A 19,183-nucleotide genomic window follows, 5' to 3' on the forward strand; every position below is an offset into this window, starting at 1 on the left:
AAGGCTGAATTTAGGGAAAGAGACTTCAGATACAGTATTAGGGGACCACTAAGACCTATATAAAAGAGACTTCAGATACAGTATTAGGGGACCACTAAGGTCTATATAAAAGAGACTTCAGATACAGTATTAGGGGACCACTAAGGCCTATATAAAAGAGACTTCAGATACAGTATTAGGGGACCACTAAGGCCTATATAAAAGCATCCAAAAAGCAGCATGTCATAGGACCTTAGTGCCCATATTATGAAAAAATCACTTTTTCTGGGATTTGGGGTGTTATGTTGTGTCTCTGGTGCTTCCACACACATACAAACTTTGAAAAAAATCCATCCATGCTGTTTAGAGTGAGATACAGTTTCTGAATGTGTCCTGTCTTCAGTCTCTGGGTGAGCTGTTCAAAATCGGCACGGCTTGTGACGTCACAAGCCGAAACGAGCAGGCTAACTGCAACCATTAGCTCGTAGCGTTAGCGTTAGAATGCTAATGCTAACGCTAGCATGCTAACGCTACCTCGTTCTCAATAGCAAAGCACTGCTACAACACACACAAGTTCACCATAATCTACAAAAGAACTACTTCCATGTGCGCCCTCATTTAGAAGTCTCCCAGCTAATCCTGCCTTGTAACTGACCCAAGTTGTAGAAACAGCCTTTCTTTTACTGTCTATGGAGCTAGCTAGCTGACATGATCTACATCTGAGCTACTGCGCATGTGCAAGTGCAATCAAAGATAGTACAGAAGAAGAAGAAGAAAAGAGGTCTCACTCTGTAGCTAAAACAGAGACCAGGTGAAAAGAGGATCTGCAGCAGTGAGAGAGAGCACTGCAGTACAACAAAAATATGGTGTTTTTTGAAAATTAAACCATGTAAACCTATTCTGGTACAACCTTAAAATACAATTATGAACCTGAAAATGAGCATAATATGGCTGCTTTAATACGTTCTATTCAGTAACTAGAGATGAAAGACGTGCTGAGCAGTTGATTAGATAGACGGTAGACAGTCTGTGTTTACCTCTCACTGACCTTCACACTCCTCTTCTTCCTCCTCCTCCCTAGCAACTGCTGAGGGAAATGCAACAGATGGCCAGCCGGCCTTTCGCCACCATCAACGTCGCCTTGGAGACGGACGACGAGCCGCCTGACCTGATAGGCGGAAACATCAAGGTGAGCACAACCTTTTCTTAGAGCTATTACTGCCAAATCCCAGGGATTCTACTTTTTGTCTGGGCTGACAGGGCCGCAAAACGGAGGAAGCTCCATCCATCATCGGTGCCTCGTTCATCCTTCCTCAAGTGGGAACTCCGTCTAGTGCCCATCGACTGTGACGGGATGATTTCCTCACATCATCTGTTTTAGGTCTTTTTTTTTTTTTTTTTTTTTTTTAGACAGAGCTCTTCATTGGTGTAAAGTTACTAAGTACTGTACTAAAGTACAAATGTTGAGGTACTTGTACTCTGCATGAGTCTTTTCTTTTCATGCCACTTTCTACTTCTACTCCGCTACATTTCAGAGAGAAATATTGTACTTTTTACTCCACTACATTAATCTGACAGCTTTAGTTACTTTACAAATGAAGATGTTTGCACACAAAACACATGTAGAAACTACCCAACAATATGACGGTCTACGAGTCCAGCTGAAATGATTACTCTTAGCCGATTAAACACCGAACTGTTTGGATTGTTTCCAGTTTCTAAAATGTGAGGATGTTTCTACATTGAGGACTTTTACATTCAATATTTGAAGTACATTTTCCTGATCATACTTTCATACTTTTATTTAAGTAACATTTTCAATGCAGGACTTTTACTTGTAACAGAGTTATTTTCACAGTGTGGTATTAGTACTTTTACTTAAGTAAAGGATCTGAATACTTCCTTCACCACTGCAGCTCTTTAAATTGATTCCATTAGTTTTTAACAAGCCAAGGAAGCTAAATTGAGCTCACTTAAGGGGAAGAGTTTGAAGTGTAGTGCAGGTCTAGTACACCTAATGAGGGCCAATGCGGTGTACTTTTTGCCGGGACAGTGTGAAGGCTGCCTGATGATGAAAGTGGGCTGCTGATAAGTAACACGGCGCATTATACCAGTTCTAGCCAGTTATTGTGGGAAGTCGGTGAATTCTAATGAGAATGAATTCAGTTCACCCTGGAGTTAAATACATGCAGATGAGGGTATTGTAGATTAAGACTATACTTAGAAATGTGATAAGAGTTTCGTTCCAACATTGAGATATTCTTTATTTGGAAAAGAAATTATTATTAAACGCCTACTCGCAGGAAATGTTTGCTGGCATGGAAATTAAGAACATTAGGGGACACTATTATTTATATATATATATATATATATAGTCATGATTCATCATACAAAGCAGTCTTGTTTTGGTGCATCAAACCATCTGTTTTTTCAACACTGACGGAGAACTCTAAGGTAGCAAGTTTAGTCAGTATGGATCAGACACAGCCCCTCACTTTTAGTTCTGGGTGTGTTGCTATTGTTTGTCTAGCTCCCAAAAAAACGAAAGTGAATATTAAATAAAGGCCAACGTTTCCAGCCATATAATAGCTGTGAAATAAATGATCAACAGTTGTCTGAGGAATGCCAGAAGTCAAAACCCCAAACTAAAAAGCCAGAAATGTCATGTTTGAACTAGGGGTGCATGATTCAGAAAATGTCACGATTCAATATCGATTTGTAGGCTCAAGATTCGATTCAAAATCGATTTTCGATTAAAAAACGATTCTTGATTTAAAAAAAAAAAAAAAACGATTCACGGGTGCCCAGATAGCTCAGTTGGTAGAGCGGGCGCCCATATATAGAGGTTTACTCCTCGACGCAGCGGGCCCGGGTTCAATTCCGACCTGTGTCCCTTTACTGCATGTCATTCCCTCTCTCTCTCCTTTCATGTATTCTGCTGTCCTATCACAATAAAGGCTGAAAATGCCCAAAAACATCATCTTAAAAAAAAAGAAAAACGATTCACAGTATGTAAATGTAGTTACTTTTCCCATGTGATTGCAGTAGACATACAATTTAAAAAAAAAAAAAAAAAAACGAATAGATTTTTGGAATTCTATGAATCGCGATACGAATGTGAATCGATTTTTTTTGCACACCCCTAGTTTGAACTGTGATGTTGAATGCAAACACAACTTCTTTGGCTTCACATTTTTAGCCTTTGTGTAATATTTTGCATTCATTACTTTCGGTTGCTGTAATTATTGTTTGGTTTGAGATGCCTAGTGTTTTTTTTTGTTTTTTTTTACTAAGACAAAAAATGTCATTCTCTATATAACAAAAACACATTTTCTCGTATCAAGCAATGCCAAGGTTTGGCGACATCTATCTATGAAGCTCCTGCCACCAGTATATGAAGATGAACAGAATTTTGTTTGTACAGCTCAAAGCATTTAAAAAAGCCTCAGTGTGGACCGTTTTTATATGGACTTTTTATTAGGAAGTGTTGATTAAAGAAAACTGTCTTACATGAATGTCTTTATTAATCTCGGCGTAGAGAAGTCCTCAGATTTATACAGTGGAGTAAACAAGACACACTTCCAAGAGGAAACACCTGCTGTCTCCTGACAATTGAATAAATGGAGTCACAGTCAGAAGAATGTGGGGAGATCAGAACAGTCTGCAATTTGATCAGGATTAAAACAGACTTCTTTGTCTCAGCACTTAAGGAAATGAAGTGTTAACACGTAATTTGTCACAGTAATTTTTCACCACAGGTAGTAAGCTATTTCTAATGAAACTGTCCTCTGCTCTTCAGTTTTTAAAATAAACCTCTTTTTCAATGCTGTGAGCACTACAACCAAACTTCTTTCACTATCATTGTATCGGGAGTGTGGAGGCAGAAGTCTCAGATACCTGAGCAAATGAACTGCATCACTACATACCACTCAGGGTAAGTGGGTGGGTTTGTGTGTGTGTGTTTACTTTAAATTCAGTGCAACATTTGTTCAAAGTATTTATTAGTGATATGGCGCGCTCCTGTTGTATCCCCCACTAGGACTGCACGATATGAGGAAAATATGCGATAACGTTGTTGAATATCCTGATAACGATAATACTTTCGATAAATAAACAAATATTAAAGTGTACTCTGTTCTGCAATTCTGCTGCTTTCAGTATTCTGCTAAAATACAATAAGTTGCTTGTTGAATTTAAAGCAAACAACAGGAAATAAGTTCCAGCATCTTTTTATTTAACAAATTGAACATTGAATTGGAAATAGAAGGCACCACTAAAAAAGAATGACGAGCTCGGAACTCGGACAACCTCAGAGTATCCCGAGCACAAAATCCAACATGGATGCCCCGTGCATCAACAGCTGGGAAAGCTGTATTAACATACAGTTATTAGCACTTCTGTCTTATTTGTGTCTCACTAAATCAGTCGTATACACAGTCCTGTCCGTCTTCTATCTGTGGACATGTTGTTATGCTGTTTGTATGCACAAAAAAACAGCGTAATGCGTTGTTATCAACTTGCATTGCTAACAATGGCTAACCTGGCTAGAGCTAACCCCACAATAAAAAATCCGACTCACTGACGTCACTCTGCCGTGACGTCATTCCTGGCTCTGGCTTCCTAGTTCAGAGGTAAATGGAACGCTGAGCTCCACTCTCTGTCAACATGCAGAGAGGACAGATATGTTATGTGCTTATGCGCTCTCGGGTACCAAAATCTGGCACCGTTTCAATTAGGGATGCACCGAATCCAGATTTTTGGGGTTTGGCCGAATTCCGAATCCACTGGTTAAGATTCTGCCGAATCCAAAAACGAATACTGAATCCTACTCCCATCCTCAGTCCATTAACACAGTAAACACATTAATGAAGTAAACAACGTCCACAGCAGTGTATTTTTCATCCGGTGTAGTGCTAGCAAAACTGGTAATGGTCGTCTGGTTAACACCAGTTTTTAGCTGTGACTGTCCTTCCTTTGCCGTACCTGAAGTTGCTGCATTTTGGCTGCTGTCTGTAGATTCCTTCATGCACAACTCGTATTTTTTCGGATGTTTCATACCAAATGTTTTAACAGTGGTGATGTTGTGTATTGTTTAGGGTCCCTGTCACCACGAGACAAATCGGCATTGCAAATTGAACATGTAGCTGGACTTGAATGGCCTTCTTTTGACTGAAAGTACTGCCAAACAACCATTTTCACTTTCTCACAGCCTACTGCATTGAACGGTCCACCTACGCAAACACCTTCCTGTAATCAACGGCGGCGTCATTACGTCGACCAGCGTAGCGCGCAAGCATAGGGTTCGGTTCGGTGGAAAAGAATTCTAGTTTTAATAAACGTGAATCAGTCTTAGTGCCGACGTAATTCAGTCGATACCCAAAAAAGTACCGAGTTCGATACCCAACCCTATTTATGACACTTTCATACTCATGATGGATAGAACAGAGCCAAGAAAAGTATCAGAACTGATCAGTAGAACTACACATATTTGTTCCCAGATTCTTCTTTCTTGTCAAAACCTGGCGCCTACATTACCCACAATGCAACTCAACCACAGACTGCTGGGTCAGAGTTTTGCTTGTAGCTGCTAATGCAGTGTCGGGGAAATGATGGAGAGGGCTACAGAAATCTAGTCAGCTCCTTTCTTTCTAAGTCCACACGCCCAGATTTGTTTCATTCAAACTTGTATCTTCAGCCCCAACCGACGCGGATTCAAGTGACATCACTGAGGGCCATTTATCAGGCTTCACACAGCTCCCCTGGAGCCACAAAAGACTCTATACAATGCTTCCCACTTATGCACCAGTCCTCCCCCAACACCTGTGAGAAGACTTTGATGTGTGAAACCGGTGGCGTTCATACCATGACTAATTGTCGGGCTGTCAGGATATGCTGATCTCACTCTTTTACCAAGCCAAGGGCAGAAACTGCTAAATTATGGGGTGGATTTTTGCAGTGAGAGGTATGATGGTGCAGTGGTGGAATGTAACCAAGTGCATTTACTCAAGTACGGTACTTAAGTACAAATTTGAGGTACTTGTACTTTACTTGAGTCTTTTTCTTTTCATGCCACTTTCTACTTCTACTCCGCTACATCTCAGAGAGAAATATTGTTCTCTTTACTCCACTACATTAATCTGACAGCTTTAGTTACTGGTGACTTTACAAATTAAGGTTTTTGCAGACAAAACACGTGTAGTTTATAAAATACAATGTTTCATTATACATGAAATTACCCAACAATTAATAGGCCTACAAGGCCAGCTGAAATGATTAGACCATTAAACACTTAACCACAGTTGGATGACAAAAATGTTCGTTTCCAAGTTTCGAAAATGTGAGGATTTTTCTGCATTGAGTACTTTGACTTTTAATACATTTTTGGTCCACTTTAAGAGGACTGAGTTTGGTTTGTTTATAGAGGACTATATGTGAAAACACCGTCATATTTTCAATGCAGGACTTTGATTCTGGTATAACCAGTATACCAGAATAAAAGTAGAGATTGAGCCTGGTGAAGTACAGTAGTTGAAGGGTAGATTTAAACGTAAAGATCAAGCAGAGCTTTAGATAGTGGTTGAGAAGACTTTATTATAGAGAAGGGTTTGACGCACTGGCGGAGTTGAAGGAGGTTGGAGCAGATTCAAATGCAGATATTGAGCAACCGAGGCACCGGCAGAGCACATTTAAAAGTAGGAATTGTGCCGAGTTATAGAAATTGCAGTTGAGTATTGAGCGGGCAGGGAGCTGCGGGCAGCTATACCTGTGACTGTGCACTCTGTGATGAATGGCCTGTGAATGCAGATGTGTTGCAGAATTATAGGGCCGTTTGTGCCGGCTGGCTTGGGGCCCCTGGGCTCTGACAGGGGCCATGCATCTCAAGGGGCATCTCAAGGAGCACAAGGTTACTCCCAGCAGCCCCGGCGGCAGGGCCCCCTCAGGAAGATCAGCAGCTAATCAAATCCCCGCTCCAACCGAAACTATCCCGCTTCCTTACTTTTTTTTTGTCCCCTATTCGCTTCTCTCCTTCTTTACTGCTCGCCTCTTTCTTTTTCCTCTCTTCTCTGTTTAGTCCCTTTTTGTTAATGTTCTTGCCTCTTCTTCTGTCGTTTTTCCCTTTTTCTTTTCTCTTCTTCTTTCTACGTGTCTTGTGTTTTTCTCTTTTCTTGGCTGTGCTCTATTCTTTTCCTCCTAATGTTCTCGGCGATTTGTCATATTTTCATCTTCTTTTCAACTGTTATCTTCTCTCTTCTCACCTCTTTTCTCTTAAGGTTGTCTTCCCTTTACTATTTTGTAGTTCTGTTTCTCTTTTCACTTCTTTTTTCGCATCCTGTTATCCCTTCACTTAGTCTCTTTTCGTCCTCTCTTCTCTTCTGTTCTTGGTTTCATCGTCCTTTTTTGTCTTCTTTCCTTTGTCTCCTCTTCTTTTCTCTTCTCCTGTCTCTTCTCTTTCTTCTCTTTTCTTCAGTTGTCTCTCCTTTCCTGTTTTATGTACCCCTTTCCTCTTTTCTCTTCTTTGTTGAACCGTGTTCTCTTTCTGTCCCCTCTTTCTACTCTTTTCTTAGTTTCTCTTGTGTTCTTTTCATCTCTTATGTTCTTTCCATTTATCATCTCCTTTTTTTTGTCTTTTTCTCTCTTCTCTCCTTTTCACATTATTTTTTCATTCTCTATTCACTGTTTTATTTATGTTCTGCTTCATTCTGGTGTGTCCTTGTTTACCTTCTCTTAGTTTCAGTTCTCTTCCTCCGCTTCTCTTTTTGCTGTTTCACATCCCTTTTCGTTTGTCTTTACTCCTTTTTGTATCTTTTTCCTTCTTTCCTTCTCTTTCTCGTCTCCTATCTGACATCCTTACTTTACCTTAGCGTTCTCTTCTAATTCACTTGCCCTTCACTCATCCTATCAGCTGTCTGGGGTTTCTGTTGCTCTGACTTATCTGCTGTGTGTGTGTGTGTGTGTGTGTGTGGCTGTGTGTGGCTGTGTGTGTGTGTGTTTGTGTGGCTGTGTAGAATGAAAAGATGCAACTTGCTGTGGGAATCAGGCAGCCTCCACCTCCTCCGTCTCTGCTTTACCTTTTCTTCTCCCACCTCCACCTTTCTTTTTCTTCCATTCTTCCCGGCCTGCTCTCCTCCTCATCATCAGGGCAGGAGCATCCCAGACGCAGAGATCCAATTTAGATCTTCCTCCTCAGCTTTTCTCTGCCTTCACCAGCTCCAACGCTGAGCACGCGCTATCCTATCTCCTCCCGCCTCAGATTGAGCGACTCGGAGCAGGTTCCTCCTCTTGTTTCCATGCTGTTTTATCAGGACGCTACAGTAGTGTATTAAGGCCTCGGGATCAGAGTATACAGGGGGGGGCGGGCGTCGCGCAGCGAGCTGAAGATCATTAAAGTTGTTTATAGCCTCGGTGGGAAGTCCAAACTTCGCTCCGCCGATGAGATATATTCACTCGGCTTCTGCCAAATGGAGCTTGGGCCCCGGCATCACGGGCAGATGATTACCTTTCTGATGCATTCTGCTCTGCTTTTATTTATAGATACCGTGGGACGAGGGAATATCGGGACATGTGATGTAAAAAAAAAAAAAAGGAGGGGGGGAGGCAGCCCCAGAAATAGTTGTGGTTTATCTAACATGCTTGTGGTGCAGCGTTACCTTCTATCTAGTTATCTACCTCCACTCATTGCAGTGTTTTCCCTAGCGCGTATTTGGCCAGGGGGTTTAGGCGTCATTGCTCAATGTTTTTCAACAAAATGCAATTTCCCCCATACATTTTGTGTCTCTTTGTGGGATTTTTAGGTCATTTTGTTTTCTTTGGGGTTGTTTTGGGTCTCTGTGGTCATTTGGCCGTTTGTGTACCTTTTGTGGTAGTTTTTTTTTCACATCATTTTGGACCATTATTACCGTACCTGTGTCTAAAAGGTTGGAAAAGCTAGAGCAGATAATTAATGAATAACACTCAAAAAGCTTAAAGACAAAACTTGCTGAAGAAGTCCACTGGGGACCAACTATTAGACATTAGATCTGTGAAAAGTCATTGAGTTACATTCACTTGGCTTAGGTGCTGCCTAAAACGCCACATTGCAACGTATTGCAGAACCGGCTCGGTTTCTGCACCCAAGCCTTGTAATGGCAGGGGAAAACCCTGCATTGTATATTGCCAATAAACCAATATGCACGTGATTGATTTTTGTACCTAGTGTGATAATCTTAAATTCCGTAATCGCCAGTGTTACAGACAAGAAAAAGTAAGATCAGGACACCAGCGGAATGCTCAATTATGATCATTTCTAATAGATAAGTGTGACTTTCATAAAGTCAGAATCTAACAGACTGACTGACTTGTTAAGATGCAGGTGCGGAAGTAACTCCAGGTGACCGCAGACAGCAGACTTTCTGAACATTTTCCATATGATGCAGACATGAGAAGAGGCATGTGACACAATTATACCTCTAATTATTTATATCTAGAAATACATTGCCTTGTGGTGTTATTTATAGCATCTTTCATAAGCACGAATAGTGTTTTCTTTAATGTTGTAATGACTTCTGGTTACCTGGAGAGAGAGAGTTTTTCGGAAAGCAGAAATGTTTGCAGTTAAGTGTGCCTCAGAACTTTAAAGAAGTTCCAGGTAGCCACTGATGACTCGGTTCTTTATGAATAATTTTCACTTCAACTAACAGTTCAAACAGAAACGAAGTGAGAGAAAGACGAAAGGTGTTTTTATTTGTTTGCAGTAATCAGAGTCTGTGAACTTCTCATCTATCTGGGCAGAAGTTACACATTTTTTAACACATTTTACCAAAGTACTCTTGTCTTCTGTTCCGCAAAGAATCATTAAAGATGTTGGGGGTGGATTAGCAGTTAAAAGTGGCATACAGCAGGCATTACTGTATCTTTTGTGTTACGGAATTCATTTTGTGCCTTTTAAAAGTTCCAACAAAACTTCCAAAGTAATAAACCGAATTGTCATCTCAAAAGTAAAACTTAAAACTTGCAAACAAAACATTTGTGTAATTGTAAACTATTTGTCTATTATATTTATTGTATGGTATATGTCCTTTTGTTTACAGTTCCCTGCTTCTTTCTCACTGATGCACAAATATTTTGTTTGCAAGTTTTAAGTTTCACTTTTGATGTCAATTTTTTTACTACTTAACATCTTTTGTTTGAACTTAAAGGCAATAATTCCATAAATTGTCATTTCTGGGTCAGAAAAGAGCGTGTCGCTGTGTCTGATCTATTTTACGTCCGATTTCCTCGTTGTGTTTCAGATTGAGAACCAAAATTCTAAATCGGGAAAATAGAGTTCACTCCGGCCGATCTTGTTTTCCTCATTTTTTTCTGCGGTGTTTGGTTTAAATACGTTGTAATGTAGCATTATTATCACAGGCTGGCAAAAACATTTTCTTTGCAAACTGTATAAAAAGTCATCAAAGCAGGCTCAGTGGACGCGGCAGTACCTGGTGAGTCAAGTTTGACTCGCTCTCGTCGCTGGCGGGGGGGGGAAAGTCATTCCCAGCTGCTGCTAAAGTAGAGATGAATGCTGCGGATGAAAGCGGAGCAGCATGCCGCCGCAGTATATGCCCACATTAGGTGTGTGTGTGTGTGTGTGTGTGTGTGTGCTTAGCAGCTATCCTACGTGCTGGGCTAATTACTGGAGGTAATTTAACAAAACCTTTCGCCGCTCTGCCTGGCCAGTCTAGATAACTCTCCGGAGTGGTGCTGGTGGGGGATATTGGGCGGGGGAGTTGAGCGGAGGGCTTCAACGCTTTAAAACAAAGGCATCTTCTGGGGGATGTTATGAACATGCAGCTTCTGTAGAAGTCTACGGGAAAAGACACTACATTTGCATACCATCTTAGGCACAAAAAGAACTCCAAAAGCACATGCACAAAGAGTTTAAAAGGATGGATAATTGAATTTTTCAAGGTGGTGGTGTTGTTTTCTTTTCCCCCTTAATTTCCACTAAGGACACTGTGTGTGTGTGTGTGTGTGTGTATGTGTGTGTGTGTGTGTGTGTGTGTGCTTGTTTAACTATATTCGTGGGGTCTAAAAACCGGGAGTCCAGTATACTTGTGTGTGGCCAAAATGCTGGACCCCACTGCTGTTTGACTGTTAAGACTTGGTTGTAGGATTAGGGATAGAATTAGGTTATGGTGAGGGTTAAGGTTAGGCATTTAGTTGTGATGGTCAAGGTTAGGGTAAGGGGCTAGGGAATGCCTTATGTCAATGATGGGTCCCCACAAAGATAGTGCCACAAACCTGTGTGTGTGTGTGTGTGTGTGTGTGTGTGTGTGTGTGTGTGTGTGTGTGTGTGTGTGTGAAGCACACTGTTTTGTTCTTGAACAAAGAAATGGAAAGTGATGCACCTGGAAATTGAGGTTAAACATTGTATACAACAGTCACGCTGATGAACAGTCAATGGAAATCGGTTTTTTTTACGAAACGAGTTAAAATAAAAATAACGATCCCACTGTCACATCCCACATCAGTCTGACAGCAAGTCTCTTTCAATTCCAAAATGTATCTGCAGTGCTTATTCCCTCTCTGGTTTGAATATGAGATGCTGGCGTTCTAAAAATGAGAGACAAGAGCGTAAACAGGCAAGAACCTAAGAGCACTCTGCACCAACTGCAGTGGAAATTGGACTTGGCAGGAAAGTCTTACTCTTAATTAAAAGCTGCCAGTGTTTTATTTATTTCTTCCACGTAGAGTACAGATGTGTTCAGGTTATCACGGGCAGCCCTCATTTTTCCAATTGTAAACCCACTGGATATACTTTTTGCCCAAGGCTAAAACAGACGTGTGGACTGGAGCTAACCAAGTCCGTTTGGATCGCTCCTGGCAAAGCCAAAATAATTGTTTCATCTTTCCTCGTACCGAGAGATTGAAAATTAGCCAAGTGTGATATTGCACCACCTAATGTATTGGAATAGTTAGTCAGTATTTTCTTTTTTTTTTTTTAGATACATTTTTCATTGTTTTTTTTTTATCATTAGACATACAGAACAGAGAAACACAAATTGAACAAGAACAAAAACCCTCTCCCACCCCCCACCCTCTGCGGTCTCGAGGAAAACAGAACAAACAATCAAACAGAAATCACACCTTACCTAGTCACTCTCCTCTAGTTCTTGCGATGCTGAGGTCATTAGGTCTGATATTTGTGCTGCTGTGCTTTCCCATAACCCATAGTTGATGATTTGGCTTTGTTAATCCTTGCTGTAGAGAGCTCAAGCATAACTATGTCTAGAAAATACGCCAACCACTGTTTTATACAAATCGAGTGGGGGGGGAGCCAGCATTGAGCTATCATTTTCTTGGTTGCAGTTGAGCCGGCTAGCCAAATTTTCTTCTGTCTCCCAAGTAGGTTTAATTTAGAGTCATCATTAAGTAACAAAACAATCGGGTCAGTAGGAATTCAACATTCTATCTATCTATATTATTGATGTTGTTTTATTCCAGAACTCATGTACCTGTTCACACTCCCAGACCATGTGCAGGAAAGTTCCAGTTTGTTCAGGTTGGCAGAACGTATCCTGATTTAAATCTATCTCCCCCTATAATTAGTGAATATTCATTGAGAGAAAGCAATTCATTGGTTAGGCGGGGGACAAAACTTTTATCATATGTAGACGGTGCATATACCGATACGAAGGCTATTTTCCTACTCCTTATCGTGGTACATATATAAGATATCCTGCCTGATAAGTCTTTACTGCTTTTGTCTAGGCCCTAGTCGTTCTCAGGGTGGCTGGGTAGATAAGCGAGTTTGTGGTGCTTTTAGCATGTAGCTCGTGTTGTGTCCCTTCAAGCTCCCGAAGCCGCTGGATCGTGAATGTGCAGTCAGGTTGCATCGGATCACGCCCCGTAATTTCCTGCATCTCAGGCTCTGCCCCGATGTGTTGCGGCGAGGCATTCATTTCCGTTAGTGCTCTCTTCACTGCGTTGTAGATCACTGATTCAAGCATACTTTGTTGCTTTTCCAAGACCTGAACGATCAAGTCCTCCATATTCGGGATTTCGCTAGCATCAGTTGCTATATTAGTCACCGCTCTGTTAGCCGCCGCCATTTTGCAGATTTCTCTGTCCGAGTAGATAGTTTAGACGACAACGAGACCTGCTTTTTCGCGCTTGCAGGTGTTTCACTGAGTCACTGTGACAATAGATAAAACTATTTGGCGTGGAAGAAAAAGGAATAGCCCTGGTTTTTCAATGACATGCGGAGGTGGGTAGGGAGCTCTAGTTTTCTGCGTCCATTGCGGTTGCTGGTCACGTGACCTCCCGTCAGTATTTTTTTAATTCCCATTTCTCAGTTATCCATGAAAGCTGCATATAATGAGGTTCTAGTACCATGGTTTTGAAAATGGAAAGAAATTATCCTTATACTGAGTGCTTGGTTGTCTTTTCTAGTTATTGAGTCATCACTCATTTATCACACAGAGCTGTAAGTGATATTAACGTTTAATTGCCCCTGAGGGACAATATTGGCTTTTACTGCAATCAAATGGAAAACAAAACTGCAATTTGCCCTCTTAATTAGGATACTTTAATCTGGTTCACTCCCAGCTCTCTCGTGAGTTTTTAAAGTAACATCTCTTAAGTGCTTCCAGAGCAGGAGACAAGCCTTTTTGACCATGATTAATAGAAGCTTAAATTTAACGGTGGTTTTAGTTTTCCAAAGTTGAGTAAATTAAAGAATTAAAAAATAAATAAAAATACTTTTCTCATTCTAGTATTCTTCCTATGTTCTTCCCACATCACTGTCTTGACATATCTAACAGTTAGAATTCTAAATCAAAAGGAGTTTGTTGCTCTAACTAATGCGCCAGCTCGAGATAAGTAGCTGGTTCATTATATGAAACCAAATGTTTGATATCATTTATGGACAGCCTTTTTTCAGCAATAGCCATTCCATGTATTTTTTTGCATTCTGTAATAGCTATTTTCTATAGATGTTTACATCAGTGGTGCAGTCTGCCTTTCTTGTATGGGATTCAAAGGAAACCTAGCAACGCGCCCATGTGCTTGCATTTCACGTCATGTGGAAGACAGAGATCCCTATCATTGTGTTGGATGACATCTTCAGTCTGACGTGGTGAACCCTCTCAGCCTATGATAGTTTTGGTCGTTTGGTACCAGATTAACTCCCAATTGCGATTTGGTCTGTTCTGGTGTCAGGCTAATGATTTAGCTTCTCATTCACATCGGTGGTGTTGTTGGTTCTAGTGTTTCTCATAATTAACCCTTGTTGTCTTCCATTGGACCACGCACTTGTCGTCCTCCCAGGTCAAAATTGAAATTCTTATGTCAACGTTCAGTCAGGATATTGTTTCGAAACATTTAGATTTATTTTTTTTAAATGCTAAAAAACACCCAAAATTCAATGAATGTAGAGATCCGATCTTTTGTCGTAGTTGCGATGCGCGTTGTATGGAATCATCTGTGTTATTTTTGGGTAATTACAATTAGGTAGTGCCATGACCTGGCTCAAAGGCATGACAAAAGGTGGAGACACACATGTTTGCTCAATTAAATCCAATTTATTTAAATAAAGATAAACGTGCAGTCAGTTAATCAGTAATGTGTGTAATGTATGGATGAGTGTAATGTATGGATGTCTGTAGATGTATCAAGGCTAGAACGCAAAAGTAACTAAATCCAAAAAAACCAAGCAACCTCGAGGAGGGAGAGAGAGAATGACTGCCCAAGCACTCCTATTTATAGACATGTGAGCAATCAGTTGATCCAGGTGTCAATCATCAGTCCTTATTAGCCAATCCCCAGATCCCAGCAACCAAAGGGACTTAATAGGCCTAGGAGCCGTCACAGTAGTAACAAAGAAACCCATATTTCTGATATAGACATTTAGAAAACGGGTCAAATTTGACCCGAAGACAACACAAGGGTTAAGACAACTTTTTTTTTTTTTTTTTTTAAAGAGCTGTCCCTCTTACTGTTCTGGATATTGTTGTTACTCGTCCCTCTGGTATCATTCTGTATTTATTACTTTTTACTTTGCTCAGGAGCGTAAATATAGGTGTGTGTGTGTGTGTGTGTGTGTGTGTGTGTGTGTGTGTGTGTGTGTGTGTGTGTGTGTGTGTGTGTGTGTGTGTGTGTGTGTGTGTGTGTGTGTGATGCCAATCTTCTCAGCAATGGTCTTGTTTGTTTATGACAACCATTATTAGTGGTAGCCTATATTTTGAATATATAATTAAATGCAATTAAAATTTCTTTTAGAATTACTGTTGATGTTGTAAAATGCACTGCTAAAAGTCTGTACATGGAAGCAATATAGGAAAAAAGAAAGAAACAATAGAGAGGAAAAAAAGGAAGGGAGTGAAATTGAATGTTTTTCTTTATTTGTAAAACCCTTTGGGACAGACTTGTCTTAATTTTGGCCTTTTTAAATAAACTTGACTTGACGAGAGACGGAAAGAAAACCAAGGAGTTTAAGGCCATGGAGAGGCCATAAAACAAAGCAGTGACCCCTTTCTTTCTTTGTTTACATTAATCACGCTCATTTCTCAAAGTCAAAGCACCGTGATGAATGATTTATTTTTAAAATGCCAGCGTGTCAGAGTTGAGACGCTGTACATAACTCTGGTATCCAAACATGTGTCTGAATGTTTGCTTTTTTCCGTGTGTTGTTGATTCTGCTGCTGGTTTGACTGGAGTGTTTCCAGCAGGCGAGTCTGCCACTCTACAGGCCCATTTGTCTGCATCTGAACTATTCCCCCTGTCAGTTCTTGGGGTAATGCTGCATGCATGTGAGTGCAGGATCAACACAGCTGAAAATTGCTGCAAGCTCCGAGGCATGCATGCAAAGCATACACACACAAACACAACCTCCTAATAACCTTTTCTGTCCAGCTGCATAGCAATATAACAATATACACACATTCAGACAGGCGCTCGTATTGCAATCACACATACAGCCCCTTTCGGACATGACATTTGTAATTTAGCTGGCTTTATTATCTACCAAAGTAACTGGCTTTCAAACATATTTAATCTTTACATAATTGTCCCTGAACAGCAACATTCTGCTCCCTGTTACATTCTGATCCCAGACATTAAATCATGACTCTCAGTTCATACGAAATTCCTCCAATGCTGTTTGCAAAGCTTTATGCTGGGTATTCATACTGTAAGCAGTTGGTATTAATGACATTGTCAAATGTAGGCGATTCGCTGATCCGACATGAGAAGGACTATGGTTAACTGCTCCTCAGATCTCTGCAGGGTAAATCCAGACAGCTAGCTAGACTATCTGTCCAATCTGAGTTTTCTGTTGCACGACTAAAACTACTTTTGAACGTACACATGTTCCACCAAAACAAGTTCCTTCCTATTATGCATGAGGCTGTTGTGCAGAGGCACCGTGGCTCTATCCGGCTCTTAGCACCGCCTAAGACGATTGTGATTGGTTTAAAGAAACGCCAATAAACCAGAGCACGTTTTACTCCCATCCTGGAAAGCTGTGTGGACTAGTCTGGCAATGCGAGACTACCCATAACCAGTGTTGGGCAAGTTACTCAGGAAGTGTAATACGTTACTTATTACTTAGTACTCCTTAAAAAAACGATACAATATAACCTTACTTATTACTTAGTATCAAAACATTACGTTACTCGTTATATTACTATATTACTGTCGCTGCCCCAGAGAGTTTCACATAGGCTTACATTATAAAAAGGATCTGGTGACGCAGATTCCCATAACCGTGGTAACTCGCTGTGCCAGCGTGCACAAGGTGAGAGAGGAGAGGGACGCTGCTCTGCTCACAGTGACATGTTGGATGTCATCCATGTTTCCACGCGGATCAAAGCTTTTATATGATGACAATACTTCCAGCTGTTGAAAGTATTCCTCTCGCCGTCATCCTCCATCCTTGGTTTAGCTTTTTGGCTAGTAGCTGACGTGATGTAACCTGCCCTGGTCCTGACCTGCAGCACGCTAAGTGTACATGTCACATCATGATATAAAAAAAGTCTACCTAAATCAAAAAAACAAATCACATTCTGGTAACGCAGCGTTACTTGGATTAGTAACTGTAATATAATTACCGTTTTGGAAATTGTAATCTCTTACACTACTCGTTGCTGGGGAAATTAATACAATTACAGTAATATATTACTTAGTAGTAATGTGTTACTGCCCAACACTGCCCTTAACACCTTCTCTGCAACTCACAAGAGCCAAGAATATCTTCTGAGAACCTTAGGTCCAGCGTCAGAAGGCACGGCTGTGTTGGAGGTGTTATAGAAATGTTAAAATGTCTGACCCAGTAAGATTGCAGCCATGGCTTTTACGGAAAACTGACTTGGGGGCTTATTCAGACATTAAATGGACTTTACCAGCAAATTTCCTGAGTAAAGAGCCTGTTTGAAAGGGTTTATTATACATATACACACATCCAGTGCCAATAGCAGAGGATAAAATGCCCTTCTCTGTCAGATCGTACACCAACACAGCCAGTTGCACAGATAGGCTACACATGGGAAAACACACGTACTATAAACAGGCAGACACATAGGGGCATAAACAAATAGAGAATCCCCCTCTGTTACAACATCAGCTGCACTGAATCTACACGCGCACACACACACACACACACACACACACACACACACACACACACACACACACACACACTCCCCCAGCTACCTGTGTGACAGCCTGTGTATCCTGCTGGTATGAAAGGTAAGCCTCAGAGACAGAGCAGAGAATAATTGTGTAAAATGGGTCAGATCCCGTGTGTACACTTACACTGTGTGTGTGTGTGTGTATATATATATATATATATATATATATATATATATATACAGTTATGTTCAGAGTGTGAAAACTGTGTTGCAGTGTGTGTGTCACACTCCTGCGGCATTGCTGCTTGGGGCGTTAAGCTCAACTCTCCAGAGTATAAAGACTGGCGTGGGAAGGGATTGAACTTGTGTTTGGAGATATGTGTGTGTGTGTGTGAGCACATATTGAGAGGCTGTGCCAGGAGTGTGTGATGTGATGCCGTGGCCCAGTTTCCTGTCCGTCTCAGGAATTGGAAACACAGAGCGAGATAGATGGCGAGAAAGAGATAGCAAGCGATCTGTATGCGGTTGAGGTGGCGGTGTTCTCCATATCCATGTCCTCCGTCGAGTTAAATCCATGAATATTGTACGAGGCGCGCAGCAGCGGATCCGGCCAGTGTTTACAGGCGGGAAACTCATCCCCACATATGGATGAGTTGCTGATAAACAGGAGATATTGGTATTAGAGAGTCAGGTGTGTCAGGCAGCCTGCAGCAACAGGAGTGCACCGCCAGCACTGCCGACACAAATCTCCACTCCCAGGGCCACCACTTGATATCCAGTCGCGGGCCCGCGCTGCACACAGGCAGCATTGTCACGAAATTGTGCACAGTGAGGGATTTTGGGAGGAGGGGAATCCAATTTGTGCCTGCAGATCAGTCTGTGTATCTCAAGTTGTTTTTTTGTGGTTGCTGTGCGTGTTGCTGACACAAACAAGAACAGTAACAGCAAAGCCTCCGTTATCCATGTCTTTGAAAATGGTGTGTGTTCACCAGGATTTGGTAGGCTTGTGATGTGTAATTTTGTTTTTGTTTCTTGTTTTTTCCGCAGTCCGTCCCAAAACCCATCGCCCTCGAGCCTTGCTTTGGCAACAAAGCCGCCGTGCTTTCCATCTTTGTGCGGTTACCCAGGGGCACCGGCGGCATCCCTCCTCCAGGACAGTCTGGTAAGACGCAGCCACTTGGTTTTTTTCCTCACGTCATCTGTCTTTGTTTGATTGTTCTTTTTTTTTTTTTTTTTTTTTTACAACGCCTTTCCTTGATCCACCTTCATTCCTCTGTCTTATGAAGCTTTAGTCATAGTTAGAGAATAGGCACGTTTACACGCCACACTTCTTTAATGTGTTTCTCTTCCCTCTCTTTTGTTCAGCTTTATTTCTACCATGTTATCCTTCCTTTAGAATTTCACACCATGTCCACAGTAGGGCGATACAACCTACAACACATTACATCTGCAGATGACTTCTCTCCACACATTATAGGTTGTTTTCAGTACACACTGAAACACCATAACAACAGCAAAATTAAACCCTTTCCTCCCGCACAACAAAATGATTTGTTACAGCCTTCATCTGGTGACAGACAGCCTGGGTACTCCTATTGTCTCAGCTAGTTAAATGGGTT

General features: G+C 41.2%; 1 protein-coding gene across 1 annotated transcript in view; it reads left to right on the plus strand.

Moving 5' to 3' along the window:
• The window catches only part of atrn (attractin), a gene marked incomplete at its 5' end in the record, with an annotated part of 143,974 nt that overhangs the window by 117,612 nt on the left and 7,179 nt on the right, over window positions 1-19,183 (plus strand). Inside the window, 2 exons of the mRNA XM_031310211.2 lie at window positions 1,061-1,168; window positions 18,612-18,726. Coding sequence (XP_031166071.2) covers window positions 1,061-1,168; window positions 18,612-18,726 — 223 coding nt within the window. The remainder of the gene's footprint in view (window positions 1-1,060; window positions 1,169-18,611; window positions 18,727-19,183) is intronic.

The sequence above is a fragment of the Sander lucioperca genome, chromosome 18, assembly GCF_008315115.2.
Source record: "Sander lucioperca isolate FBNREF2018 chromosome 18, SLUC_FBN_1.2, whole genome shotgun sequence".
In the NCBI taxonomy this organism is placed as follows: domain Eukaryota; kingdom Metazoa; phylum Chordata; class Actinopteri; order Perciformes; family Percidae; genus Sander; species Sander lucioperca.